The sequence below is a fragment of the Vipera berus genome (genome assembly GCF_964194415.1).
Source record: "Vipera berus genome assembly, chromosome: Z".
NCBI lineage: Eukaryota > Metazoa > Chordata > Lepidosauria > Squamata > Viperidae > Vipera > Vipera berus.
In genome coordinates this window covers 18,166,897-18,191,283 of record NC_138205.1, presented here as the reverse complement: position 1 = coordinate 18,191,283, position 24,387 = coordinate 18,166,897, and the positions used below count along the sequence as shown (strand labels likewise).

The 24,387-nt window shown below is 43.4% G+C and overlaps 2 protein-coding genes across 3 annotated transcripts; one reads left to right on the top strand and one right to left on the bottom strand.

Moving 5' to 3' along the window:
* The first annotated feature begins 200 nt into the window (after positions 1–200).
* On the top strand, positions 201–6,526 carry LOC308677586 (small ribosomal subunit protein uS4). 2 transcript variants are annotated; one of them, XR_014028524.1, is made up of 6 exons: positions 201–298; positions 2,012–2,135; positions 3,650–3,772; positions 4,723–4,909; positions 5,037–5,220; positions 6,254–6,526. XR_014028524.1 is itself a non-coding variant. In XM_081344126.1 (5 exons), exons 2-5 carry the CDS (start codon positions 2,039–2,041, stop codon positions 6,429–6,431), a joined length of 585 nt encoding a protein of 194 aa, XP_081200252.1. In that variant the 5' UTR covers positions 201–298; positions 2,012–2,038; the 3' UTR covers positions 6,432–6,526. The 2 variants fall into 2 exon arrangements, 1 of the variants encoding a protein (XP_081200252.1); XM_081344126.1 differs by lacking the exon at positions 5,037–5,220.
* A 3,152-nt stretch (positions 6,527–9,678) lies between these two features.
* On the bottom strand, positions 9,679–22,066 carry LOC308677585 (suppressor of cytokine signaling 3-like). Its single transcript, XM_081344125.1, has 2 exons — positions 21,762–22,066; positions 9,679–11,495 (listed from the first exon to the last, which is right to left on the bottom strand). Exon 2 carries the CDS (start codon positions 11,443–11,445, stop codon positions 10,831–10,833), a length of 615 nt encoding a protein of 204 aa, XP_081200251.1. The 5' UTR covers positions 11,446–11,495; positions 21,762–22,066; the 3' UTR covers positions 9,679–10,830.
* Positions 22,067–24,387: the final 2,321 nt, after the last annotated feature.

The window sequence follows — 24,387 nt, the reverse complement described above, 5'->3', positions numbered from 1 at the left end:
TTCCCCAGTAGCATATCGTTTTGCCTTTTGGTACTGTTAAAGGCGAAGGAGCCGTAACGCCGAGAGGTACTTTCGTCATTAGCCAGTTTCTCTGTCACACAAAAAGCCAACGTTCATTGGCTGTTATGCTTTTAAGCAAATCGCCGGCAATAGGCCAGGCGTGAAAAATGTCTTATTTCTACTGGCTGGTAGGGAGAGAAGGCGGAGCTGCTCACAAGACCTATAAAAGCAGACTCCCCGGATTCTCCTCTTCCTTTTTCCCCCCCCTCCTGCTTGTCGTTGTCGTCTGAGGTGGGAGGTAAGGGAGCTTTTACCTTGCCAGACTAGGACTGGCGTTACCGAGTCGAACCGGGAGAATGGAGCCGCGGCGGCGGCGGCCAGCGATCGAAAAAGAGTTCGTTTAAGAAAAAGGGGTCTCGGGGCCTGCGCGTAGCGAGCGGCGGAGCGCATGCGCTCGAGAAGCTTGGCGCCCGAGCCTCCATTTTCTCCCCGTCCCCCGCTTCCTGCACGTGTGTCGGCCCTGGGAAGCGGCCCTGCGCGTTTCGCAGGCGGCCGCTCCGGCATCGTGGCCATCCTACCCTTCAGGAGTTGCTGAATGGCAGCTTAACAGCCGTTCCGGCCAGCACATCGTGAGAATGAGGGATAATAGAAGTTACCCGCGTGTTTCCCCCTTCTCGGGCCTGGTTTTTTTTTTAGGTGGTCAGTAGTTGAATTAGTTCCTGCACCATTATCGATGTCCTTCCCTGGAATTAGTGATTCCTCTTTCTGCGGCATGAAACTTGGGTTTCTTAAATGCCGAACTCGTACTTTGGGAATGGATTCTCAAAACTTGGAATTAAAAAGCCTAGGTATCCTCAAGGGCCCTCTCTCATCTTGCTAAGGGCAGCAACCTGGGGGAAAAAAAGAGAAACTAAATCCTATTTCTGAGATCGCTCTTTAAAACTTTGGGGGAAAGTGGGAGATTATTTTGTGTTGTCAAATTGATGAAAGCCCCGTTTGACCCTGAAGTGACTCCGGGCAATAGACAATTATAAAAGACATTATACGAGGCCACCTAAAAGCATTTTTAAATAAAGTAAGAGCACGAGAAAACGCCGATTGAAAGTTTTGTGAGTGGCTGAATGCTGATGATTCTTTTACGTGCGATGTATAGGCAGCTAAATAAGGCCTTGCCCGTTCAGAGTAAACTGATGGTTTTTTGAAGTGTTAATACTGTATATCGCAGTACGGTTTTCCTCTCTTTGAGAACATCTAAGAAAGACAATGCCGATTAAATGAATACTGAATTTAATACAAAATGGATTTGAGGTGCAGAATAAACCTAGGTGTGAGTGAGTTGCCCCTGTTTGTAAACTACATATATTCCATTCCCTTAACTGGGGTGTTTTGCTTCCTATTCTGTAAATTAGTGAATATAAGCAAAGCTTTATAAGGACCGTGAAAGCTAGGTTTTTTTAAACTTTCATTTGTTCTGTGGGGTCTTTTCCATCCATTTAAGATCCTATCCATCCCTAATTTGGAAATGGGACATCCCTGTGTTTATCCAGAACTAACGGTAATTAATGTGGTACATGTGAGTTGAAACCATCTGTTTAAAGTTTAAAAATTCTGTTTGGTTTGGTGTCTTGTGTGGAAATTTTCCCCACCTTCCTCAGAAGTAATATCTAGCTAGTCAAAAGAGAAAAGGAAAATAAATTATGGCTTCTGGCTTGAAGCAGAGGAGAATAAATTGATGAGGTGAGACAAATCTATAAAAGGCTGGTGCGGTTCACTGTTGTATAAAAAGGCATTCCCAATTAAGAATGTGAACTGAAAGATGAATTTGGTTTATGAAATAGTCATGGAGATAATTAGGTAGTGTTAAATGATACTGGATGAGACTGCCACTTATAATGGAAGCTCTATCAGTTGAGTCTGCCACAGATTTGAGTGGTATATAGATAGTAATATATCTGGTGATTTCTGTTACAGGGCTTGCATTTGTTTAAAATGTTATATCGTTTGTCCACAGGCTTGGCCTCTGTCTCTTTAGACTAGAATGCCAGTTGCCAGGAGTTGGGTATGTCGGAAGACTTATGTCACCCCCAGGCGGCCTTTTGAAAAATCACGCCTTGATCAGGAGTTGAAACTTATCGGTAAGATTTATTCATTTGTCTCTTGATTCTAGATAAATTGTGCCTTGTGAAGTAAAACAATCTGCTAAATGAATGGATGATAAAACTATTAAGAACTATAAATAAAGGCTGAGAATTCTAATTTTAGCTTTAATCTTAATTTTAACGGGTTTTATTTATGCAGGGATGAATATAATTTTTTTTAATCTGTTTTTAACTTTTGTATCTTTGTTTTTTAATCACCCTGTAAACCGCCCTGAGTCCTTCGGGAAAGGGCGGTATATAAATGTAATTAAATAAATAAATAAATAAATTCATAGCTGCTGTCAAGTGAAAACAGTGGAGCAGCTCGCCACCTGGATGTGGATGTTTTATAGCTGGAGGTTTTCAAGAAAAGTTGGATAACCATTTGTCCAGGATGGTATAAGGATTCCTGCTTTGAGCCAGGGATTGGAGCAGAAGACTTCCAAGGTCCCTTCCAGCCATATGATTCTATAAAATAAGTCCCAGGACTGTTTTGTGTTTCTGTCGTCTTCCAAAGTGCCACAATGATTGAGAAAAGAAATACTCCTCTTTAGTTGGGAAATGAATTCTCCAATTGAAAAATTAAAAGAAAAAGATCTCATTTTGATGGATAAATTGGAAGGGATGATATTTACTTTAACCAACAAAGATTCAAATTGAATTCTGTCCAGAAGGAGAATGGGGTTTTTTTTAAGAAAAATTATAAAGGAGAATTGGAGGCCCCTAAGAGATTTTTGCATGAAACGGAAATAAAATGCATTTGTGATTTTGATGGTTTGGGGAAAATAATAGATCATAGTGAAGGTTTTTTCTAATCATAGGGTAATATGTGTGTGTTTATGTATGTATATACAACTATATAACAAGGTAGTGAACATACCTAATGATACTCCTTCCTCCTATTTTTCCCCCTAACAACCACCCTGTGAGGTGGATTGGAGTGAAATGACTGGCTCTAGGTCATCCAGCTGGTTTTCATGCCTAAGGTGGGACTAGACCTCACAGCCTCCTAGTTTCTATGCCAGCACCTTAACCACTACACCAGGGGTAGGCAACCTTGGCTCATTTATGACTCGTGGAGTTCAACTCCCAGAAATCCTAAGCCAGCATGACTGGCTCAGGAATTCTGGGAGTTGAAGTCCACGAGTCATAAAAGAGTCAAGGTTGCCTACCTCTGCACTACACCAATGTGGCTATCATAACTTTGTGATATACAATCCAAAGGAAATTGGAAACTCCTGTTTTTTCTTTCTGATTCCTCCTGCACTTTTTTCCTTATTATTTCTGCTCTGGGTTAGTTTATATTAGTTTATATGTCTTTTGTAAAACTTTTAATAAAAATTATACCCAACTTCCCCGCGGGAAGAGGTATGCTAATCAAGAGCAAGTTTTTCCAGAGGAATGGGGCTAATTCTAAGAAGACCTTACAAGTTGGGAAAAGAATCTGTCCTTGATTGAACAGCTGTGATCCTTGTAACTGCATTTTAAAAGTTTTAGGATTCTTTTTCTAGGTGAATATGGGCTGCGGAACAAGCGGGAGGTATGGCGAGTGAAGTTCACTTTGGCCAAGATCCGCAAAGCTGCCCGAGAGTTGCTCACCCTGGATGAGAAAGATCAACGGCGCCTTTTTGAAGGTAATACGGCAAAACTAGACACTGAACCAACAGCTTTGGCGCAGTTGCTTTCGGACCTGTGAGTCACTCGAAGAAGCCTGCTGAGTACCTTGATATATTTAACTTTTTTTTCCTCATGCCAGCTCTGTAAGTAACTAATCTGATTATAAGATAGGTAGTGTGTGTTATAAGATTACACAAATGCCTGGATTCCACAACGTGTTAAATGGGGTCAAGGGAGGATAGTTAATGAAATACCAAAAAAAGCATTAATGGAGCCAATTTATCACTGATAGTTGAGAGTGTAGTTGTAAACAAACCTAAGTTATGACAGGTTTAAACTATACCCTTTCTAGCTTCCATACGTCATCTTTTTTAAAAAAAAAAGTTTAAAAGAGTCTTGTCTATTATGAAGTTGACTACCAAGGTGGGAAAGGTAAGAAATACCAGCCAGAAATAGTTTGGCCACAGTGGCCAAGCCAATAGTGTGCCAGCCTGAGTAATAACACGGGTTAGTATTGAAAACACATTATTACTCACCTTGTGTAAGAGCTTGCTAAGATACTAGGCTCTTTTTTAAATAAATGGGTAGGGATTCTGTAGTATCAGTTTTTTGAGTCAGTTAAGGTGGTTGAGAATTGACAGAACAGTCCGATTGGACTAAATATGTTCTGTGAACATGGCTGCCCTTGATGTTGAGGAGAGATTTGAACTTTAATCTCAAGGTCTCTGCTCATTTGGAAACACACAGTTATTGATAAATACTTTCTACAATCTACCCCTTACCCTGCTGCTGTCCCAATACCATTTCTATATTCTGGGATTGCTTCATTTGTATTTCTTTGCATGGCCAGTTAACTGTGATGGTTGTATCTTTCAGTACTGCGCACCCATAAACATGCTAATCTGAACATTGTCTCAACATTTATATGGAAAGACCAATTTGTTGATGTCTCTCATATTTCTCTCAGGCAATGCCTTGCTGCGCCGTTTGGTCAGAATTGGGGTGCTTGATGAAGGCAAAATGAAACTGGATTACATCCTGGGTCTGAAAATTGAGGATTTCCTGGAGCGTCGTCTCCAAACCCAGGTCTTCAAACTGGGCCTGGCTAAGTCCATCCATCATGCTCGTGTGCTTATCCGCCAGAGACACATCCGGTATGCTGCTGAGAGACAAAGAGTTTGGGGAATGTGAATTTTAAGATACCTGTGAACTGCTGACATTGGGTGTCAGCATCAGGACGTGTGCCTCTGAAGTAATATTTGCAATATCTTTTATGTGTAGCCTGTGCAGCGATAAACTCTGGCCCTGGCTTGGGCCTTCACATATACCACCAAACCCTTTTGTGGATGGAAACCTTGGATAGCTCAGTAGAATAGCAGTGTCAAAACAACTGTCAAAGATTTCGGCAAGGTTCACTGCGGCTTGGCCGTACACCTTGTGAAGGTCTGCCACGTGGGTAGCCAAGGTAACACCAAGTACTGCTCCTACTTAGCAAGCACAGCAGTAACCTAATATGATCCTTCCGTACAAGTAAATTGATGGATTTTGCAACGGGTTGGAGGATTTTTTCTTTCTATCTTCAGTTGCTGAATTCCAGTAAGCAACCCCATCAAAAAAAAGTTGCCAAGAGTCATAGTTTTGACTTTTTTGGTGGACTACAAATTTCCCATTTCCTTAATTATATGTTACCACAAGCTGGAATTAGTTAGGTTTTACCTATTATAGGCAGCAACAGCAACTTTCACATATAAATCAGTTTTCTTCCATGGTGTGCTGGCTACTTCCGAAATATAGTTCCATATCTGTTTTGTAAATTAGTATATGATTCTATGGTGCCAAATATGGTATATTTAATGGGGAGATAAAGGCCATGATAGGTTCTGTTTGCTTGCAAATTACAACTGGTGCTTTGATGCTTTTGCTGCACTGAATACATGTCTTGCTTGCACTGGCAAGGCAATTTTAAATGCTTTGTTATGGGCAGGCAAGGGGCTGGGGGAACAAAACAGATTAAAATTACAAAGCATGAAATTTGGTCATTGCTAAGCGAGTTTCTTGTCTGACTAGGTTACTGTCGAGTTAGCAGTAACACCATTCTGATTGCTCTGTAATTTATTATGAGTAACAATTTCTCCTTTAAAGAGAGAAACTCCAATAGAGAATATTCATAGCTCAGGGTTGAAATGAGGGGTGCTTGTGATGATGTTTCCTAGTTTGGGTAATGAAATATTTGCAAGAAAACAACCAAGCTTGGAGAGCACAAAGGGATCCCTGAGTGAAATTAGGTTCCAAAACAAATGGATCCAAAAACCTCTTGCAGTCACTCTATACATAACCCTGAAGTTAGTGGCCGTCGGGGCTTTGACTTCTGAATGTTGAGGCTACTGAGGCTGTGAGCTCAGGAAATATTTGTAGAGCTTGTTTGTTTTGTCAAATATTTCCCACGAGTTCTAGACGAGATTATTCACTAATCTAATCATTTCCTTTCCCCCTTTTAGTGTAAGGAAGCAAGTGGTGAACATCCCTTCCTTCATTGTTCGGCTAGACTCCCAAAAGCACATTGACTTCTCACTCCGTTCACCTTATGGTGGTGGCCGGCCAGGCCGCGTCAAGAGGAAGAACGCCAAGAAGGGCCAGGGCGGTGCTGGCGGTGGAGATGATGAAGAGGAAGATTAAAGTGTAAACTCTGGCTTTCCTGCCACGTACACTGGTGGGCCTTTGAGCCTATCTTAACTAACATCATCCAATAAAAAGTATTTGTGGGTAAAATACTACAGTTCCATGGTGTCAAGAGAATTATGAACATGTGGTAACCTGAGCATGTTTTTTTTTCCTTGCCTCTGCTCATCCCGACAATGAGAGCTCTGTGAATTGAATGTTGACTTCACACTTCCCAGATTGACATGTTTGCTTCTTGGCACAAAAAGGGAATGGAATATGAGAAGGGAATAGAGAGGAAGATTGGCGATACAAATGAGCTGGGAGAGGTGACAGGCCTGGCTGTTTTGAGAATGCTACATGGGCACAGTTCTTTCATTTACGTTACTTACTCAACACGCTCCAAGGCATAATTTCAGGGGATTGGTTTCTTCCCTTTCACCTCATTCTTTCTTTCTGTTTGTCTTTGTCTTGCCAAATTTAAACTGAACTGGAAAGAGGCCATTTCTGATGCGGTTTTCGATCATGGTTCCCTGCACCCTCAATACCACTTCTCTCTACTTTGCCTGCCCAAATGGAATTATTTCTAGAATGGGTGCACACATACACTCCGTACTCTTTTACCTTTAAGAGGTTATTGATAAGGTCTTGCAGATGAAAGTACAGGTGAAACTCGAAAAATTAGAATATCGTGCAAAAGTTCATTTATTTCAGTAATGCAACTTAAAAGGGGAAACTAATATATGAGATAGACTCATTACATGCAAAGCAAGATAGTTCAAGCCGTGATTTGTCGTAATTGTGATGATTATGGCTTACAGCTCATGAAAACCCCAAATCCACAATCTCAGAAAATTAGATTACATGCAATCAATAAAAGGAGTGTACATAGAACAATATCGGACCTCTGAAAAGTATAAGCATGCATATGTACTCAGTACTTGGTTTGGGCCCCTTTTGCAGCAATTACTGCCTCAATGCTGCGTGGCACGGAAGCTACCAGCCTGTGGCACTGCTGAGGTGTTATGGAAGACCAGGATGCTTCAATAGCGGCCTTCAGCTCTTCTGCATTGTTCAGTCTCATGTCTCTCATCTTTCTCTTGGCAATGCCCCATAGATTCTCTATGGGGTTCAGGTCAGGCAAGTTTGCTGGCCAGTCAAGCACAGTAATCCCACGGTCATTGAACCAGGTTTTGGGGCTTTTGGCAGTGTGGGCAGGTGCCAAGTCCTGCTGGAAAATGAAGTCAGCATCCCCATAAAGCTTGTCTGCGGAAGGAAGCATGAAGTGCTCCAAAATCTCCTGGTAGATGGCTGTGTTGACCCTGGACTTAATGAAGCACAGTGGACCAATACCAGCAGATGACATGGCTCCCCAAATCAACACAGACTGGAATCTTCACACTGGACTTCAAGCATCTTGCAGTGTGTGCCTCTCCATTTTTCCTCCAGACTCTGGGTCCTTGGTTTCCAAATGAGATGCAAAAGTTGCTCTCATCAAAAAAGAGGACTTTGGACCACTGAGCAACAGACCAGGTCTGTTTTTCTTTAGCCCAGGTAAGACGCTTCTGACGTTCAGGAGCGGCTTGACAAGAGGAATAGAACATTTGAAGCCCATGTCCAGGATCCGTCTGTGTGTGGTGGCTCTTGATGCACTGACTCCAGCCTCAATCCACTCCTTGTGAAAGTCCCCAACTCTTTTGAATGGCCTTTTCCTGACAATCCTCTCCAGGCTGTGGTCATCCCTGCTGCTTGTGCACCTTTTTCTTCCACATAACATTCTATTAATGTGCTTTGATACAGCACTTTGGGAACATCCAACTTTTGCAATTACCTTTTGAGGCTTTTCCTCCTTATGGAGGGTGTCGATGGTTTTCTGCACAACTGTCAGGTCAGCAGTCTTCCCCATGATTGCGATTCCTACTGAACCAGACTGAGACCATTTAAAGGCTCAGGAACCCTTTGCAGGTGTTATGGCTTAATTAGCTGGTTAGAGTGGGACACTTTGAGCCTAGAATATTGCACCTTTTCACAATATTCTAGTTTTCTAAGATTGTGGATTTGGGGTTTTCATGAGCTGCAAGCCATAATCATCACAATTATGACAAATCACGGCTTGAACTATCTTGCTTTGCATGTAATGAGTCTATCTCATATATTAGTTTCCCCTTTTAAGTTGCATTACTGAAATAAATGAACTTTTGCACGATATTCTAATTTTTCGAGTCTCACCTGTAATGATAACTTTATTGTCACTTTGAATGTACACCAATCGGCATACATCAAAATGAAATTTCGTTGCATACAGCTCTCAAAGGGTCACCACCTCCGATATATACTCCTTGTTCGTGGCCCGCTCAAATTTCACATTGTCCATTTTAGTCTCTAGGGAGTGAACGATGGCACACAGGACAGATGGAAATGGGGCTCCATGTGGATTAGCCCTCAAATTCGCTTGTATTCTGACAACCACGCCTTCTTTCCTTTTTCTGATCCTGACTCTTCCACCTTTTCCTTAAAGAGGCCTTGCTTCTTTTCGCCCCTGGAGCACACTGCCACCGCCACCAACTCCTCCAAAAGCCTCTCTCTCTTCCTCTGGGCCTGCCGACAGCCTTATCCAGTTCCTTCGCTCCATAAGCTCCAGGTCCTCTCCTCCTCTGCCTCCTCTGGAAACAGCCCTGATTTGCAATACAATCCATCACTAGGCCAGCAGTCAGATCTTGCTGCTGCTAGAACAAATTCAAACAGCGCCAACGACTTTTAACGGTCTCACCAACAGTTCCAAAACAACTAGAAACTCGCCATGCCAGCAAAGATTGTCGGTCGTATGTTACCTTAGTTCCACCATGTTGCTCAAACACATTAAAATCTTCCTGATCATGTGGCCTATAGCCCTTACTATCCCTCCCAAAACTATTCGCCTTCAAGAGCCAATGCAGCCGCAGCCATTCCAGGCGCCGCCATCTTAGAACATAGTAGTGCAAAGGTGAACAATTAATAAAAAAATAGGGGAAATAAGGTAGGCTCTGTCCCAAAGGTAGATCTCTGAGGAGATAAAAAGCTGACTTTTTACCTCTTGCAAGCTTTTGTTACTTTCACTCAGGAAGCAGGAAAGCAAACTGGCCTCTTGATAAAAACATCCTTTTTTCCTATTGTTGGAGAGGAATTGGCTGGGCTTCCCAATAGGATCCGGGAAGAGGTCTGGCTTGCCAGTAAGAAATCGTAAATGAACTCGGAAAGCGAAAGAATCAAGTCAGTTTGCAGATGATCAAGGTTTATTTGAGAGCAGGAGGTTTTTAAAAACATTCGACTTGGGACTAAAAATTGAAAAGTTCTTTAAAGAGTGGAGTATCGTTGAACTGTGCTACCTTAGTGAAAGTTTTGCATGAAATGCACAAAACTGCCATCTACAATCACATTTTCTAACCTTTGTGCTGCATGGTTTGAGATTTTGTTTCTTTGTGAATTGCCCCTTGACTACGAAACTAGCATCTTCCTCGCCTTTGAGTGGTATATCTGCGCTGGCTGCCTATAAAAACACTCAAGTCACTGAACTTTTTTTTCTTTCTGGTAACTGATTTCTGAGTCAGCATTCTTGAAAGCTGTCAAGTTACAGTAATGACCTTTACGAAAGGCAGTGACTGGAAGTGGGGGAAGGAGAGGTCAGGATCCCGCAATGGGCAAAGTGGAAATAGAGGAGGAGAGGACCGCTGGGGATTTGGTGCAGTGTGGCTTATTGCTCAAAATCTGCCTTCAGACTGGCCTTGGGGTTATCTATCTTCTAGAGAAAGAAGGCTGTTGGTTGTAGATTTCAAACACTTACTGGGTGTACAATCTTCTTGTCCGCCTGAGTTTGTAGAGAGATGCGTAATAGTTGGAGCTAAATACAATCTTGTTGACTTCATTACTGGGCAGTGCTGCTGCAGACTTCATAGATGTTGCTTGTGCGGTTAGCAGAGCTATTTGTCACGGATTGTTTCACACAAACTTGTGCACCTTTCAACAACTTTCAACTAAAGATGAGAACAAGTGGGAGGTGCTTAAGGCAGCTTTGCATATGGATAGAATAAAAACTTTGACTTCTACCTGCGCAAGCAGCTTTTGAAATACGGAAGTCGCTAACTTGGAAAAATGGGGAAGGGGATTATTATACAGGATACACAGCTCCAGATCCATTGACTAACCTCCGCCAATCCCTTTTTTCCCCCCAGATAATTTTCAGTAGCTTTTGGAAGGCTCATTATAAATAGCTCCACAATGAAAAGGTTGGCTTAGCTGTCAGATGGTTTATTCCAAGAAATTGGGGTGCATCAGCAATACACTATCTACAATCAGCTCTGCTCATCCATTCTAACAGGGAAAGGCCCCCAATTCTGCACTCATTAAAAGGTCTTAAAACTGGGTGCTTTGGTCCTTCCTTTTAGCTGCAGATTGAGTTCAATAATGCCTGGGGGACTGGCAGCGTCTGCAGCCGAGCCCTGGTGTCACCTCTGCCCTGCACGCTGGTTCGTACAGCCCGCTGACACAGCTCCTGCAAAGTGGGCACCTTGCAACGGAGTGGCTGTGAGAGGGCCAAAGGCACTGGAGGTTGACCCTCACTCTCCAAGTAGCAGGGACCCCCTTCTACAGCCCCAAGGCAGAGATAATACTCAACTAACTGGACCACGCAACTGAAGGTTGGGGGATGGCCAGCTCCTGGCAAGGCCTCCAGGTGGAAAGCTGAGTCCTGCTGCTGAATACGCAGGTTGGTGATGCCTGTCCTGGTGCGGACACTCAAGGTGAAGAGGTGGTGATGGTTGGAGGAATCTCTCACCAGGAAGACACCAGGAGGCTGGGAAGTCAAGAGCCGCTTGGCTTCAGCCCCTGACAGGCTGCCCCAGTAGAAGCCACTGGCCTCCAGTCGCTCCAAGGCACTTTCCACCCGCTCAAACTCTCCGCAGAAACTCTTGAAATGGTAGGAAGGGACGGCAGGGCCTGTCATGGCCACCACGACTGGTGCAGATGCCGGCGGGCAGCAACAGCACAGGGGGACCATCGCGCCACCAATTGACTAGTGGACAGCTCGATCGTTTATCAGAGCTGCATCTGAAAAGGAAGATAAAAGTCAATTCACAGAGAGGCACCTGAACATCACTTGCATCAAGGGTATTAACCTGGTTTGGCCTGGTGAGTCAAAATATTAGGTACAGGCAAATCCTCAACTTACAACATTCATTTAATGACTTGTTCACAATGCAAACGGCACTGGAAAAAACAAGTCAGGAAGGACCCTTGCAGCATCCCCAGTCGCCTGATCAAATTTCAGATGCTTGGCAACCAGCACGTATTTACAATGGTTGCAGCATCTTGGGGCAGCGGGGAGAGGAATGGTGTCTTCAGATTGTCACTGGTGAGCTTCCCAGAGAGCGGCTGACAAGCAAAGTCAATGGGAGAAGCCAGATTCGCTTAACGCCACGTGATTCACTTTAAAAAAATGATGTGCTTAATGATGGCAAAAAAAGTCATAAAATAAGACGCGATTCACTTAATTGAGTCATGGTGGTGCAGTAGTTGGAAATGCAGTATTTCAAGCTGATTCTGCTGATGGCCGACTGCCAGCAGTTTGATTCTCGCTGGCTCAAGGTTTGACCCAGTCTTACATTTTTTTTAAAAAAATCCCATTTATATCCCGCCCTTCTCCGAAGACTCAGGGCGGCTTACAATCTAAGAAGCACAAATCAATGTGGTTAGCAATAGCCTTCATTCTATGTATATGCCTGCTTATTAGGGCTTTTGCTTCCCCCCCCAGCGGCATTTTTACAAAGTCAGCTTATTGCCCCTAACAATCTGGGTCCTCATTTTACCTACCTCGGAAGGATGGAAGGCTGAGTCAACCTTGAGCCTGGTGGGACTCGAACCTGCACTAATTGCAGGCAGCTGGTGTTACTTAAGAAGGCATTAGCCCACTGCTCCACCAAGGCTCTTACATCCTTCTGAGATTGGTAAAATGAGGTCCCAGATAGTTGGGGGCAATAGGCTGACTCTGTAAACCGCTTAGAGAGGGCTGTAAAGCAGAATTCCCCAACCTTTCCGGGTTGGCAGCCCAGGCGAAGGGGGGGAGGGGGAGAAAGAGGTGATGGTTTTGTGAAAGGGGCAGGCATGTGTGCGCATGCATGACCACCCATTGCTTGTATGAGTGAGGCCACGAGCACCTGTGACCCTCAGGCAAATGGTGAAGTAAGTCATCTGAGCGGTGCCAATGGGTGTTGAGCCTTCTTGGCGGCAGGATGTTTTTTGCCCCGTGTTCCTGCCCTGAAGGGGACACAGGGCAGAAAACATTCTGCAATTCCATGAAGGCTCCACACCCATCGGCACCACTCAGGTGACCTTGAGGACATAGATAAAACCTCCAGGTGACCTCACTGATTCTCTAAAAGAATGCAAATGAACAGCTGTCTGCAAGGAATATAAATCCTTCTATTCCCCACCATCCGGTCAGAGCTGAAGAAGTTTCTTGGATGGGGAGAAGCGAAATGTCTTCAAAGAAAAACAAGAAAGTTCAGTTGCTTCCTGAAAAAGCACCTTTGGGACAACCGTGACCTGGGTGACTGAGAATCTCCATAGACCAGACATGTCAAACTCATGATGTCACACAATGTATTGGGACTGTTTTGCCATTGTCAGCAATGGGGTGGGCGCGGCTTCCGCGTGATGCGTCCGGCCTACGGGCTGGTAGTTTGACAATTCAAACTAGGCTTTCCTCTTGATCTCAAATTTTTCGTTGACTGACTTTAAAAAGCTGCTTAAGCTTCAGTTGGCTCTCAAACAAAGAATAGATCACCCACAGTACTTTTTTCCAGTTCATTTTTTCTCTGATAAGGTTTGCTTGAAAAAATTTTTAGATAAATTTTATCCAGCTCAGCAAGTTTAGTGAAAAATATTGGGAAAATAACCTAGAACTGTTAAGTGCCCAAATCCCAAACATTCTAAATATTTTTTTACTGATAGTTTATTGCATGGAGTTTATCCAAGCATCACACTACAGGGTACCATTTCTGGCAAAGAACGTGAATGGAGTTGTTCAAGACTGGAATTAAAAAGTTGTAGTCCCAAAATATGGACATTTTATGAAGAATTTTGGCTCTATTGAGCCTGAGGTTCAGGGAAGAGAATTACTCTTAAGTAGATAGAAATAAATTACCACTCTGATGCTAAAGGGTATATATATATTCCTTGGTCGTTTTTGAAATGCCCTTTTACTGTAAATATGAAACAATGAAGCAGCCCTAGGTGAATTGCACAGGTTCTCAGAAATTATTTGCCACAAATTATTTGCAATCTTTCCAGTAAAAATAGAAGGCAAAATACGGTGAACATGGTTCTTTGGAGAATCATGGTGGATAAGAAATTCTTGGTCTTGGTCCTTAGAGCCTCTATGCCAGCTTCTTCAGCATGACTATACAGATAGTCCCCAACCAATGGCCACAAATGGAACCAGAATTTCCATTGCTAAGGAAGGTGATTGTTAATTGTCATATCTGATTTTATAACGTTTTTTGCCACAGTTGTTAAGTGAATCTCTGCCATTGTTAAGTGAATCATGCAGTCATTAAGCAAATGCAGCTCCCCCCTATTCTGATTTTGCCTATCAGAAGCCAGCCGTGAAAGTCACAAATGGCAAACACATGACTTTGGGGTGCTGCAACTTTATAAATACATACTGGTTGCAAAGCGGCTGAATTTTTATCATGGGAATGCTGTGACTGTTGTGTGAGGACCCATCGTAAATCGCTTTTTCAGTGCCGTTGTAATTCTGAATGGTTGCTAAATAAATGGTTGTAAGTTGAGGACTACCTGGAAGCGCTAGTATGGGTTTGATTTGTTAATTTCATGTATTTTTAAACTGCTACCCATACAGATCTATCTCAAAGAAACCTGAGCTTCTGAAACTGCAGGTTCATTCCTGCAAGAAAACCAGCCCGTCTTGCAAAATTCATAAAAGAGATGAGCCAAAATGTTTGCTTCTTAAAATGACAAACAGAAGAACTAGGTTCCCTTCAGGGATGGTGATGGGGAAGAACAGAGGAATAGGCAAGTGTGGCTAAACATCACTCCCCCCACAGATCATATTATAAAGAAATATAAGAAACCTTCATGAAAGCTGGCAGGTCTGTTCTAGTTCTAGAATTCCCTTTTAGAACATAGAATCATAGGGTTGGAAGGGACCTTGCAGGTCATCTAGTCCAACCCCCTGCTCAAGGAGGAGACTCTATACCTTTCTGGACAAATGGCTGTCCAGTCTCTTCTTCAAAACCTCCAATGTTGGAGCACCCACAATTGATGGAGGTTTTTCCCCCCCAAGAGTCAGACCAATCTCTTGTAGAGAGCAGTTTAAGGTAATCAGATTTGTAGGCAATTGCTCTAACCAGAAGATCAGGCATGGAAGTCAAAGGATTCAGTTTGAAATGCACCGAATAAAATTTCCCCAAAGTGGAAAGCACAGCATGGAAATGGACGTTATTCTAAATTCTGGGTCTGGTGCTACTTTTTCATTTTATGGCAGTTTTTAAGTTGTGGTCCTATCTGGACCGAGATGCCCTATGCACAGTCACTCATGCGCTCATGACCTCTCTACAACGCTCTCTACATGGGGCTGCCCTTGAGGACCACTCAGAGGCTTCAGCTGGTGCAGAATGCAGCCGTGCGAGTTGTGATGGGAGTCTCCCGATACTCCTGTGTAGTGCCTCTTCTCCTCGAGCTGCATTGGCTCCCAGTTGCCCTCTGGGTGAGATTCAAGGTGCTGGTGATGACCTATAAAGCCCTAAATGGCATGGGCCTGGATTATCTTAGGGAGCACCTGCTGCCAGCGTTAACTTCCCATCGTCCTGTGCGCTCCCATAGGGAGGGCCTCCTTAGGGTGCCACCGGTCAGGGAGTGCTCAGAGAGAGGGCGTTATCTGTGGGCGCGCCTGCCCTATGGAATCAATTGCCGGTGGAACTCTGGATCACCCCCGACCTTCGTTCCGTTTCACCGGAACCTGAAAACTTGGCTCTTTGATCTATCTGGCCTGGACTGAGGGGTTTTAAGTTTTAAACTTTGTTTTAATTTGTTGGGCTAGTAATTAATTTAATTTATTTTAATTCTATTTCTATTTTAACTTTTATATTGTTTTTTAAACTTTGCCCTGTAAACCGCCCTGAGTCCTACGGGAATAGGGTGGTATATAAAACTAAATAAATAAATAAATAAACGGCCTCTTCCACTTGCTGTGTTGCTGGACTGCTAACATTTGCTTCTCCTTTCCTTCTGCTACCAAGCCTGGATACTTTCTCTTGCTAAGATCCCAACCACGGCAGCTTCCTTTTCAACTTAAACCTCTTTACAGAGTGTTTAATCTCACCGTCGATCTCAGTTACAAGATGGTTTTGAAACTATTACGTAACTCAGAACATGTTCAGGCCGGAGAAAGCAGGATTCTGTTTCATAATCTGAGGGCTTGATATTGGTTGAAAGAACTAACTGGTCCTTCAAAGAGAGAAAAGTCTAACTCAGCAACCACCGAAAGGCAGAAGTGGGGAAGGGAGTGAGTCCAAGAATAGCAAAGAGAATTAGCCTGCAGCTTGCAGAGGAAAAGGCAAAGATCCTTCCCAGTTGACTTTGATGTCTAATGGCTGCCTAGCCAACATGTCCACGTTGCTTTCTTGATAAGAATACAAAAGTGCTTCATCATGATTTTCTTCTCGGGTGAGATCTTTTCTCAAATTCCTCATCTAGTTTACAGCCAGCCTTGGTTTCCCAACTGTCATTCATTTGAATACTAACCAGGTCCAACCTGCTGAACTTTTTTCAAGATTTATTTTATTTTTATTTTATTTTAATTCCATTTATATCCCGCCAAGGTCACCTGCAATGAAATGTAGTTTTGAGAGAGTCTACTGGAATTCCTGCCAAACATCTTCGGGAAGCCAAAGTTAGAATGACGCACTGTGTGTTTGACTGACGTCTGCTTGCTCTCAAACGGTTGCCCTTACTGATTTGAAAGTAGAACAGGTAGTCCTCAAGTTATGGACCACAAGTGGGACTAGAACTTCCATCACTAAACAATGTGGCCATTCAGTGAGTTGCAGCCATTTTGATCACGTGACTGTGGGGATGTTGGGTTGGTTGTTAATTGCAGGACTGACCGTAAGTCACTTTTTTCAGCCCCGTTGTAACTTAGAACAGGCATTAAACTAATGGTTGTTAGTCAAGGACTATCATTTGGCATTCTCAACCTGGTGACCTTTAGATGTATTGGCCACAATCTCTCATTATTACACGCTGGTTGGGAATAACAGGAGATGTAGTATAATGAATCTGGAGACCACCTACTCTTAAGTCTTCATTCTGATCCTATAAAATGCCTCCTATTGAACTAAGATACTGGCAGGTAGCAGCTCCTGGTTAACCTTATCTGGGCTCCAAAACTGAGCAGGGTGGGTCCTGGTCAGGATTTGGATGATAATTTGTCAGGGGAATTTCATGGCTGAATACTAGAGCAGGAAGTGAAAACGCCAACTGAAGAAATGGACCAAAAATTACCAAAACACAAATTACATACGTGCCAGGAAATCTGAATGGCCATGTTCATGAAATCAACAGGAGCTGCTCTGAATCTAAGGACATGTTTGGCCTTGTCATGTTGTGTGTTTCTGAGTTCATTTCCTCTAAACTAATTGATAAAAATAATTGCAATAATGGAGAATCTTTATAAATCAGGGTTGAATGTTTGGCTTCCTAGTGATCTCTGATCTGGGCAATCTCCTTGCAGACATTTCATTGCCCCACCCAGTAACATCACTAGTGGTTTTGATATAATTAATAAATTATATTAATTATAATTGATGAATAGTATACCACCCTAAATCTTGCCTCTTGAATCTCTGGATAGAAGGCTTTATCTATCCCACACTTCAAATATTCCCATGTAATCAGTTCAGTAAATAAGAATTAGGCGTGTCCCATTGCTACCATGGTTTGTTTTTTAATCTTTGGCAGGAAGAATATATGATTAATTAATTTTTTTGTCTATTTCCCTACAAAGATACCACAATAAAAGGAGATGGTCAACCGCAACTCTAAAACTAATCTCAGATTCATAAGAATAAGGGGGAAAATATTTTGGGGACTATATCGCTAGAAAGCAATATAGAAAGTTGAAGTAGATGGCATATTTGACAGCTCATATTCATTAACATTTCCCTGCATTTAGAAACCTAGCGTCTCTGTAATATTGGAGAAAGAGGTAAATCTATAATTGTCCTTATACAGAGACATTTGTTAAGTGGGTTTTGCCCCATTTTACGACCCTCCTCGCCGCCTTTGTTAAGTGAATCACTTCGGTTGATAACCTAGTAACAGGGTTGTTAAGTGAATCTGGTTTCTCCATTGACTTTGCTTGTCAGAAGGTTGCAAAAAGTGATCACATGACCCCGGGACGCAACAACAGTCATAAATGTGAACCAGTTGGAGATGCTGCAAATGTCGTAACTCTGAAAAAAGGTCATAAGTCACATTTTTCAGGGCTGTTGTAACATTGAATGCTCACTAAATAAACTTGTAAGTTGAGGACTACCTGCATGAAAAAGCTTACAGAAAACTCTTTTTAATTGATCTGTGAATAATACTTTACTGGACCGAGAGAAAATTTAGCACAGTTGAAAAGTCAGAATCTCATAGCGGTAAGATCCTGTTCACAGATTCCTCCTGAAAAACCCAAGTGAGTTATTGCTTCTGTGCAAAGGCAGTCCCATGTGAGGGTTTTTGTTTTGGTTAAAAAGAAAAAAATGCCCTGAAGTAGCCTCACACAGGAAAATGTGACCCATTTTAAGGGGAATAGCATCTGAACTCAAACTTGTCAACTTTAGACCATTCCCAAACTACATTCTAGAAGGAATCCGCTTAGCTGCCAGCAGGGTTAAAGAGGCTGGTCCAGTAGATGCAACACATGGGATATGCACTCTGGGAAACGAACTCTCTGCTAGTCTCTCCCAATTCCAAAATCCTCTGAATTATCTTCTGCTCAGATAAGCAAATCCTGGACAGAAATCAACCACCCCCAGCACGGTTCAGTTGTGCAAAAGAAAATAAGGAGAGCAGACAAAAGGGGCCTCCTAAGTACATTAATAGAGGTGGTCCTAGTTCAGCCCTTGTCATCTCCATTGAGAAACGGACTGAGTAGCAAGTAGTAGAGATCAAGAACTGACATTAACAGGCTAAATAAATCAATAGCTTGTACTGATGTACAAGCAACTGGTGACAGCTCCTACAGCCCGAAGCACCTCCCCTCAGAAGAGACTCTTCATTTCCGAATGAGTCACTCTGCTTATCTGCCAATAATTCCAGGAGGTGCATCCTTCTTTATCTTACATTTTCTGAATTAAGAGGAAATTTCCATCACTGTGAGCCAGTCTGGTCTAGTGCAGGGGTAGGCAACCTTGGCTCTTTTTATGACTCGTGGACTTCAACTCCCAGAATTCCTGAGCCACTCATGCTGGCTCAGGAATTCTGGGAGTTGAAGTTCACAAGTCATAAAAGAGCCAAGGTTGCCTACCCCTGGTCTAGTGATTAAGGCACTAGGCTAGAAAAGGGGAGACCGTGAGTTCAAGTCCCTTCTTAGCCATGAAAGCTAGCTGGGTGACTTTGAATCGCTTTCCCTCAGCCCAACCTATTTCACAGGGTTGTTGTGAGGAGGGGAAATAGGAGGAGGAAGTTGTGTTGGATCTCTTCACTGCCTATTTATTTGCAAAAATAATAAAGGTGGAATAGGAATAATAAAATAAATTTTAGGACACAATTAAACTGACTTCTCTTGAATGAAGTAGTCTTGTCACCTTTCTGTATGAATCTGTGATGAATATCTACCCCATCCTTTTTAGATCCATCTCATTTCTACATTCTATAATTCTCAACTCAAAGAAGCTACAGTAGATACCTCCTTGTCCTTGAATGAGGGGGTCTTTGGCACTCTCTGATCTTGGTTTGTTTTCTTGCACACGTTTCATTACCCAGAGTAGATAACATCAGTAGTCACTAGCATTGATGTTATCTAGTTTGGGTAATAAAACATCTGCAGGAAAACCAAACAAGCTGAGAAAGTACCAAGGACTGTTGAAGATGAGTTTTGTATCTCCAAAAGCCATTTCTCTCTATGAACATTTCTGGCACCTGAGTTTTTCCAAATAACTTTACTTTAGCTCAGGGTTTCCCAACCTTGGCAACTTTAAGACATGTGGACTTCAACTTTTTTAATTTTTGTATCTTGTTTTTTAATATGTATTGCCCTGTTCACCACCCTGAGTCCTCCGGGAGAAGGGTGGTATACAAATAAAATTAATAATAACAATAATAATAACTCCCAGAATTCCATGCTGGCTAGGGAATTCTGGAAGTTGAAGTCCACATGTCTTAAAGTCGCCATGGTTGGGAAACCCTGACCTAGGTCATCTTCCACTTTCTTTTATAATGCTCTGTCTCAGGGATGAAATCAAAGTCACAATTCATGGCCTTGTAAGGAGACCGAGTGTTGAAGAAAGGTAACACGACATCCAACCCATTGGGCTGGCACCAAGTTGGGAAAAGCAGAAATAAAGCAACACTACAAAACCATCTTCTTGGCTCAGTCTAGCAAATGAACAAGTTTATTGGTGTCCTTAAGGCACCTTCATTTAAATACATGTTTCTATAGGATAGAGAGAAGAACATTACAGAAGGTTTAACAAAAATATATATAACATCAGCTGAGAGAGAATTCTTAAACCCTGTATGTTTCAACAGAATGAGAATACAATAGGACTCATCTTTTGAGCATCTACTTGGGATTATTTTAAATCCAACTGTACTAGCTTGGACTGGGCTGTGACTTTAAACAAAAATTACACTTTTTCTGGACCAAGGGCCACTCTGCTCTTTGAACACATACAGGTAATCTCCAACGTACAACCATTCATTTAGCGATGGTTTGAAATTACACCACCACTGAAAAAAGTGACATGACCATTTGTCACAATTATGATCGTTGCTGAATCCCCAAGTGATCAAAATTTGGACACTTGGCAACTGGCACGTAGTTATGATGGTTGCAGCGTCCCAGTGTCAGGTTCACCCTTTGGGACCTTCTGACAAGCAAGTCAATGGGGAAGCCAGATTCAATTAACAACCATGTTATTCGCTTAGCAACTGCAGTGGTTCACTTAATAACTGTGGTAAGAAAGGCCATAAAATGGGGCAAAATTCATTTAACAACTGTCTTGCTTAGCAATGAAAATTTTGGGCTCAAATGTGGTCCATAAGCCAAGTTATTTTCTTTACATTTAAATAGAGTTGATATGATTCATTCTCCAGTTACATAGAAAATATTTTCTACTTTTAGGCACATTTAAAAACCACCACTAAGGAACAATTTGGGGAAAGGATTCTCTACTTCAAATTGTGCTTTTCTGCACAACAATCAAGCAGCAGCTTCCTCAACACATTTTCTCCCTCAGCTGCAGCTGCAAGGGATGGAAACCCAAGTGCTTCTCCAGGCTAAATGGTGTTCTATGAATTGCTTAATTTTTGTTGTTGGTTTTTATTCTCTTCTCATAACTGCAGATGAGAAAATAGCATGAAGAAAAAGAAGAAATAGCATGAAGAAAAAGGACGTTGCTAGTGAATAGTTATACAGTAATGAAAGAAATGGGAAAATCATGGCTGGTAGACAAAACTTTATTACAGTTTTCCTCTGGTGTTGGAAGCAAATAAACTTGCATGAAATCTACGGAAAATGCAGCTATTTTCACAACACAGAGACAGACAGACAGACTCTCATGCACACACGCAGAGGACTACTTCTAGGCATGCCTGTGTTAGGTTTAAAAGTTGAGAGGGTGTCAAATACGAAAACGTGGCTATTTGCATTGCGGCAGTCCTAATCTTATAAAGCAAAAGCATAAGCTTAAGCTTCGGCGGGGCTTAATCGTCGGGACGTTAATTTGAATTTTGCCAGATTTCATACAAGCATCTGATTTTCCGAGTTATTGTTCTTATTCGGCAACCTAAAGGTGGTCTTCCATCCTCCCCCGTGTTAAAATTAAAATAAAAATAAAAATAAAATAAGCGCCAAAACCAGACCGGAGCTTCCCGCCCCGATTTACCCCCCCCCCCCAATAAACCAGCATTGAAAAGAGTTTTTCCCTACTCCGCTACCAGCCCCGAGAGTCCGGGCTCGGATCTCTTGTTTAAAAGAGTGCCCGGAACGGGTTTTTCTTCTTCCCAACTTTCGCAGCACCCCCCCCCTTCCCGGCTTGGAAAACAACCCCGCTCGCTCCCAATGGCCCGAAGAGTTTCGCTAACCTTTGTTGGCGAGGAAAGCCGAGCGGTGCCTGGGTTTCTCCGAGGAGCGGGGAAAAAAGTAAAAAAAAAAAGTGGGGGGGGCCCCGCAAGCGAATCGATTTAAAGCGCGGACTCCGCTTCGCAGGCTGGGCTGCGGGAAGCGAGTCCGGCGCGATCGCCCCTTTCTCCCATCTTTCGAGCGGCGGCGGCGGCGGCGGCGACGGGAGGATGGAGGTGGGCGAAGGCGCACAAGCGCGTCGGGATGGTCTCGGACGGAGAAAAGCTAGCCCCAGCTCGGACCGGGGAAAGAGTAGAAAGAGGTGGAAGTTTACGGGGCTGGCTGGGTGGGGGGTGGGGACGGGGGTGGGGGAGTGAAACGGAGGAGGAGGAGGAGAGGAGGAGGAGGAGGAGAGGAGGAGGAGGAGGGTGGAAGAACAGCGCCAATCTATTTCCTTTGGCCAAAGAATCGCGGCCCCTCTTTGCTTTCCTGGAAATGCGTGTGAACGTTACGTGCGCGTTTCTGAAGCGAGAAGCGCCTTTCCCGTTAGCGGAGGAATCGGAGAAGGCGGGGAGGGGGAGGGGGTGGGGGTGGTATCCGACGACTTCGGATACAATCTCGGTGCGGGGGGAGGGAGGGAGGGAGGGAGTAGCAGCTTAAAAGGGCAGGGGAGAAAGTGCCCAAGTTTTCAATAATCGTTCGGCGTCTCCGATTGGATATTCTTTGTATATATGCATGTAGGTATAGATATATAGATATAGGCACTTATGCATATATATAAATATATATATGACAAATGCTTGTTAACTATTAGATTACCTTGCTAGGCCCCAAACATGGGACAAATCTTTATCTCCTGTGTCAGCCTATCCTGAAGGCCATCGACAGGCAGTAGTCACACCGGTGACAGCTCATATTTGTGTAAATTTTATATATATATATATATATATATATATATATATATATATATATATATATATATATATATATATATATATATATATATATATATATATATATATATATATATATATATATATATATATATATATATATATATATATATATATATATATATATATATATATATATATATATATATATATATATATATGTGTGTGTGTGTGTGTGTGTGTGTGTGTGTGTGTGTGTGTGTGTGTATGGAAAACATACGTACATTGGTCAAGAGAGGAGATAGGCTCTGTGTGTCTGTGTGTGTCGGGGGCGCGGGGAGGGGGGGAGCGTGGCCGAGTATTTATTTTTATGAATGGTCGCCACTTTCATTGGTCGCTGGGGAGTGGCTGACAGGGCTCTGATTGGCCGGAAGTGGCTGTATCAACCCCGCGCGCTCCCTCCCCCCTCCCCTTTTGCTGCTGCTGCTGCTTCTCCCCCCTCCCCCCCCTCCCGTCCGGGTGATTCCTGGAAGTGTGAGGGACTGTTGGTAAGGAGGAGGGGAATGCGAGTTGGTTCCCGCCTCCGCCTATCTCTGCAGTGGAAGACGGGTTGGGTAAGGTGATCGGGCCTTTGGAGGGAGATTCCCCCAGCTCGCCCGAAGCGGCACACCTTTCGTTTTTAACCCTCTCGGCGCGAGGGGAGGGGCCGTGCAAAAAAAAAGGTCGGGGAAGCGACCAATGGCAAGCTGCCCTCTCCCCTCCCGCCCCCCAATTCACTCTTGTCGCCTACTCTGGAAAGACACGTGCGAGCGAAAGGGGGCGGCGGTGGCGGGGGGGGGGTTTGCCTTGGTCTGTATTGGGTTGCATAGATGTACGCGGGGGGGCCTTTGTGTAACTCGGGCCTCCGTAGCCCGCCGCTTTTGCACCGTGTGAAATGCGGGCCGTTTGGGATCGGTGCACGAAAGGAGCGCTTCACACGCGCGTGTGGCTTCTCCGCGAGGAGAGAGAGAGAGAGCTCCGTAGCGGCTTTTCGGTTAGTTCAGACGACCCAGCTGCGGAACTGAAAAGCTTGAATTCGAAGCTCGCCGCTTGCACGGTGTGTCACAATGCCCAGATTCACACAACGCGCTAAGCTAAACCCTGAATCGGGATTGCTAATATGCCACATAGCCTGTGCAAAGACATCGATCGTGTTACAGCTTAATGGGATCGCCTGGCTCACAACCCGACGGCCACCCCTGTGAACTGGACTAGGGTGTTGTGCAAACTAATCAGGATGTGGTTTTGGACAAAGCCTCAGCCCCTGTCTGCCCCATCTTCAATGTGGAGATGATACATGGATTTTCTACTCTGAAAATGCCGTAAGGGTTAGGATAAACTGAACGTGAAGTGCTTTGAATTTTTAATAGAACTACCATATACAAAATGTTTTGTATTGTTTCTACTAAGACTCCCATTATTACTGTTACTTTGCAGTGTTGACATGATGGTTTGGTTCAAATATCTGAAGTTATCAGTTATCTGATCTTCACAACATGGTCTAGTAGTGCTTGGCTAAGTCTGGGGAGATCTGAATTACACACATAGACGCACACTCCAACTGTGTCCTGTGAAAAGCAAAGAATTGCTTGAAAGACAGGTGGGGAAAAGCATAATAAACAATTTGCAAACTCACTCCTGAGTTCACCGCACCAGCTTCTTTTTATGGCTTTAGGCTATTTCAGTCCACTGTGATGCCCCTTTGAAAAGTAGAGAG

Excerpts from the sequence above, each read along its gene's own strand:
- LOC308677585 (XM_081344125.1), bottom strand. The coding sequence starts at position 11,445 with ATGGTCCCCCTGTGCTGTTGCTGCCCGCCGGCATCTGCACCAGTCGTG.
- LOC308677586 (XM_081344126.1), top strand. The coding sequence starts at position 2,039 with ATGCCAGTTGCCAGGAGTTGGGTATGTCGGAAGACTTATGTCACCCCC. Across the intron at positions 2,136-3,649 it reads TCAGGAGTTGAAACTTATCG|GTGAATATGGGCTGCGGAAC; the intron begins GTAAGATTTATT and ends TTCTTTTTCTAG. Across the intron at positions 3,773-4,722 it reads TCAACGGCGCCTTTTTGAAG|GCAATGCCTTGCTGCGCCGT; the intron begins GTAATACGGCAA and ends TATTTCTCTCAG.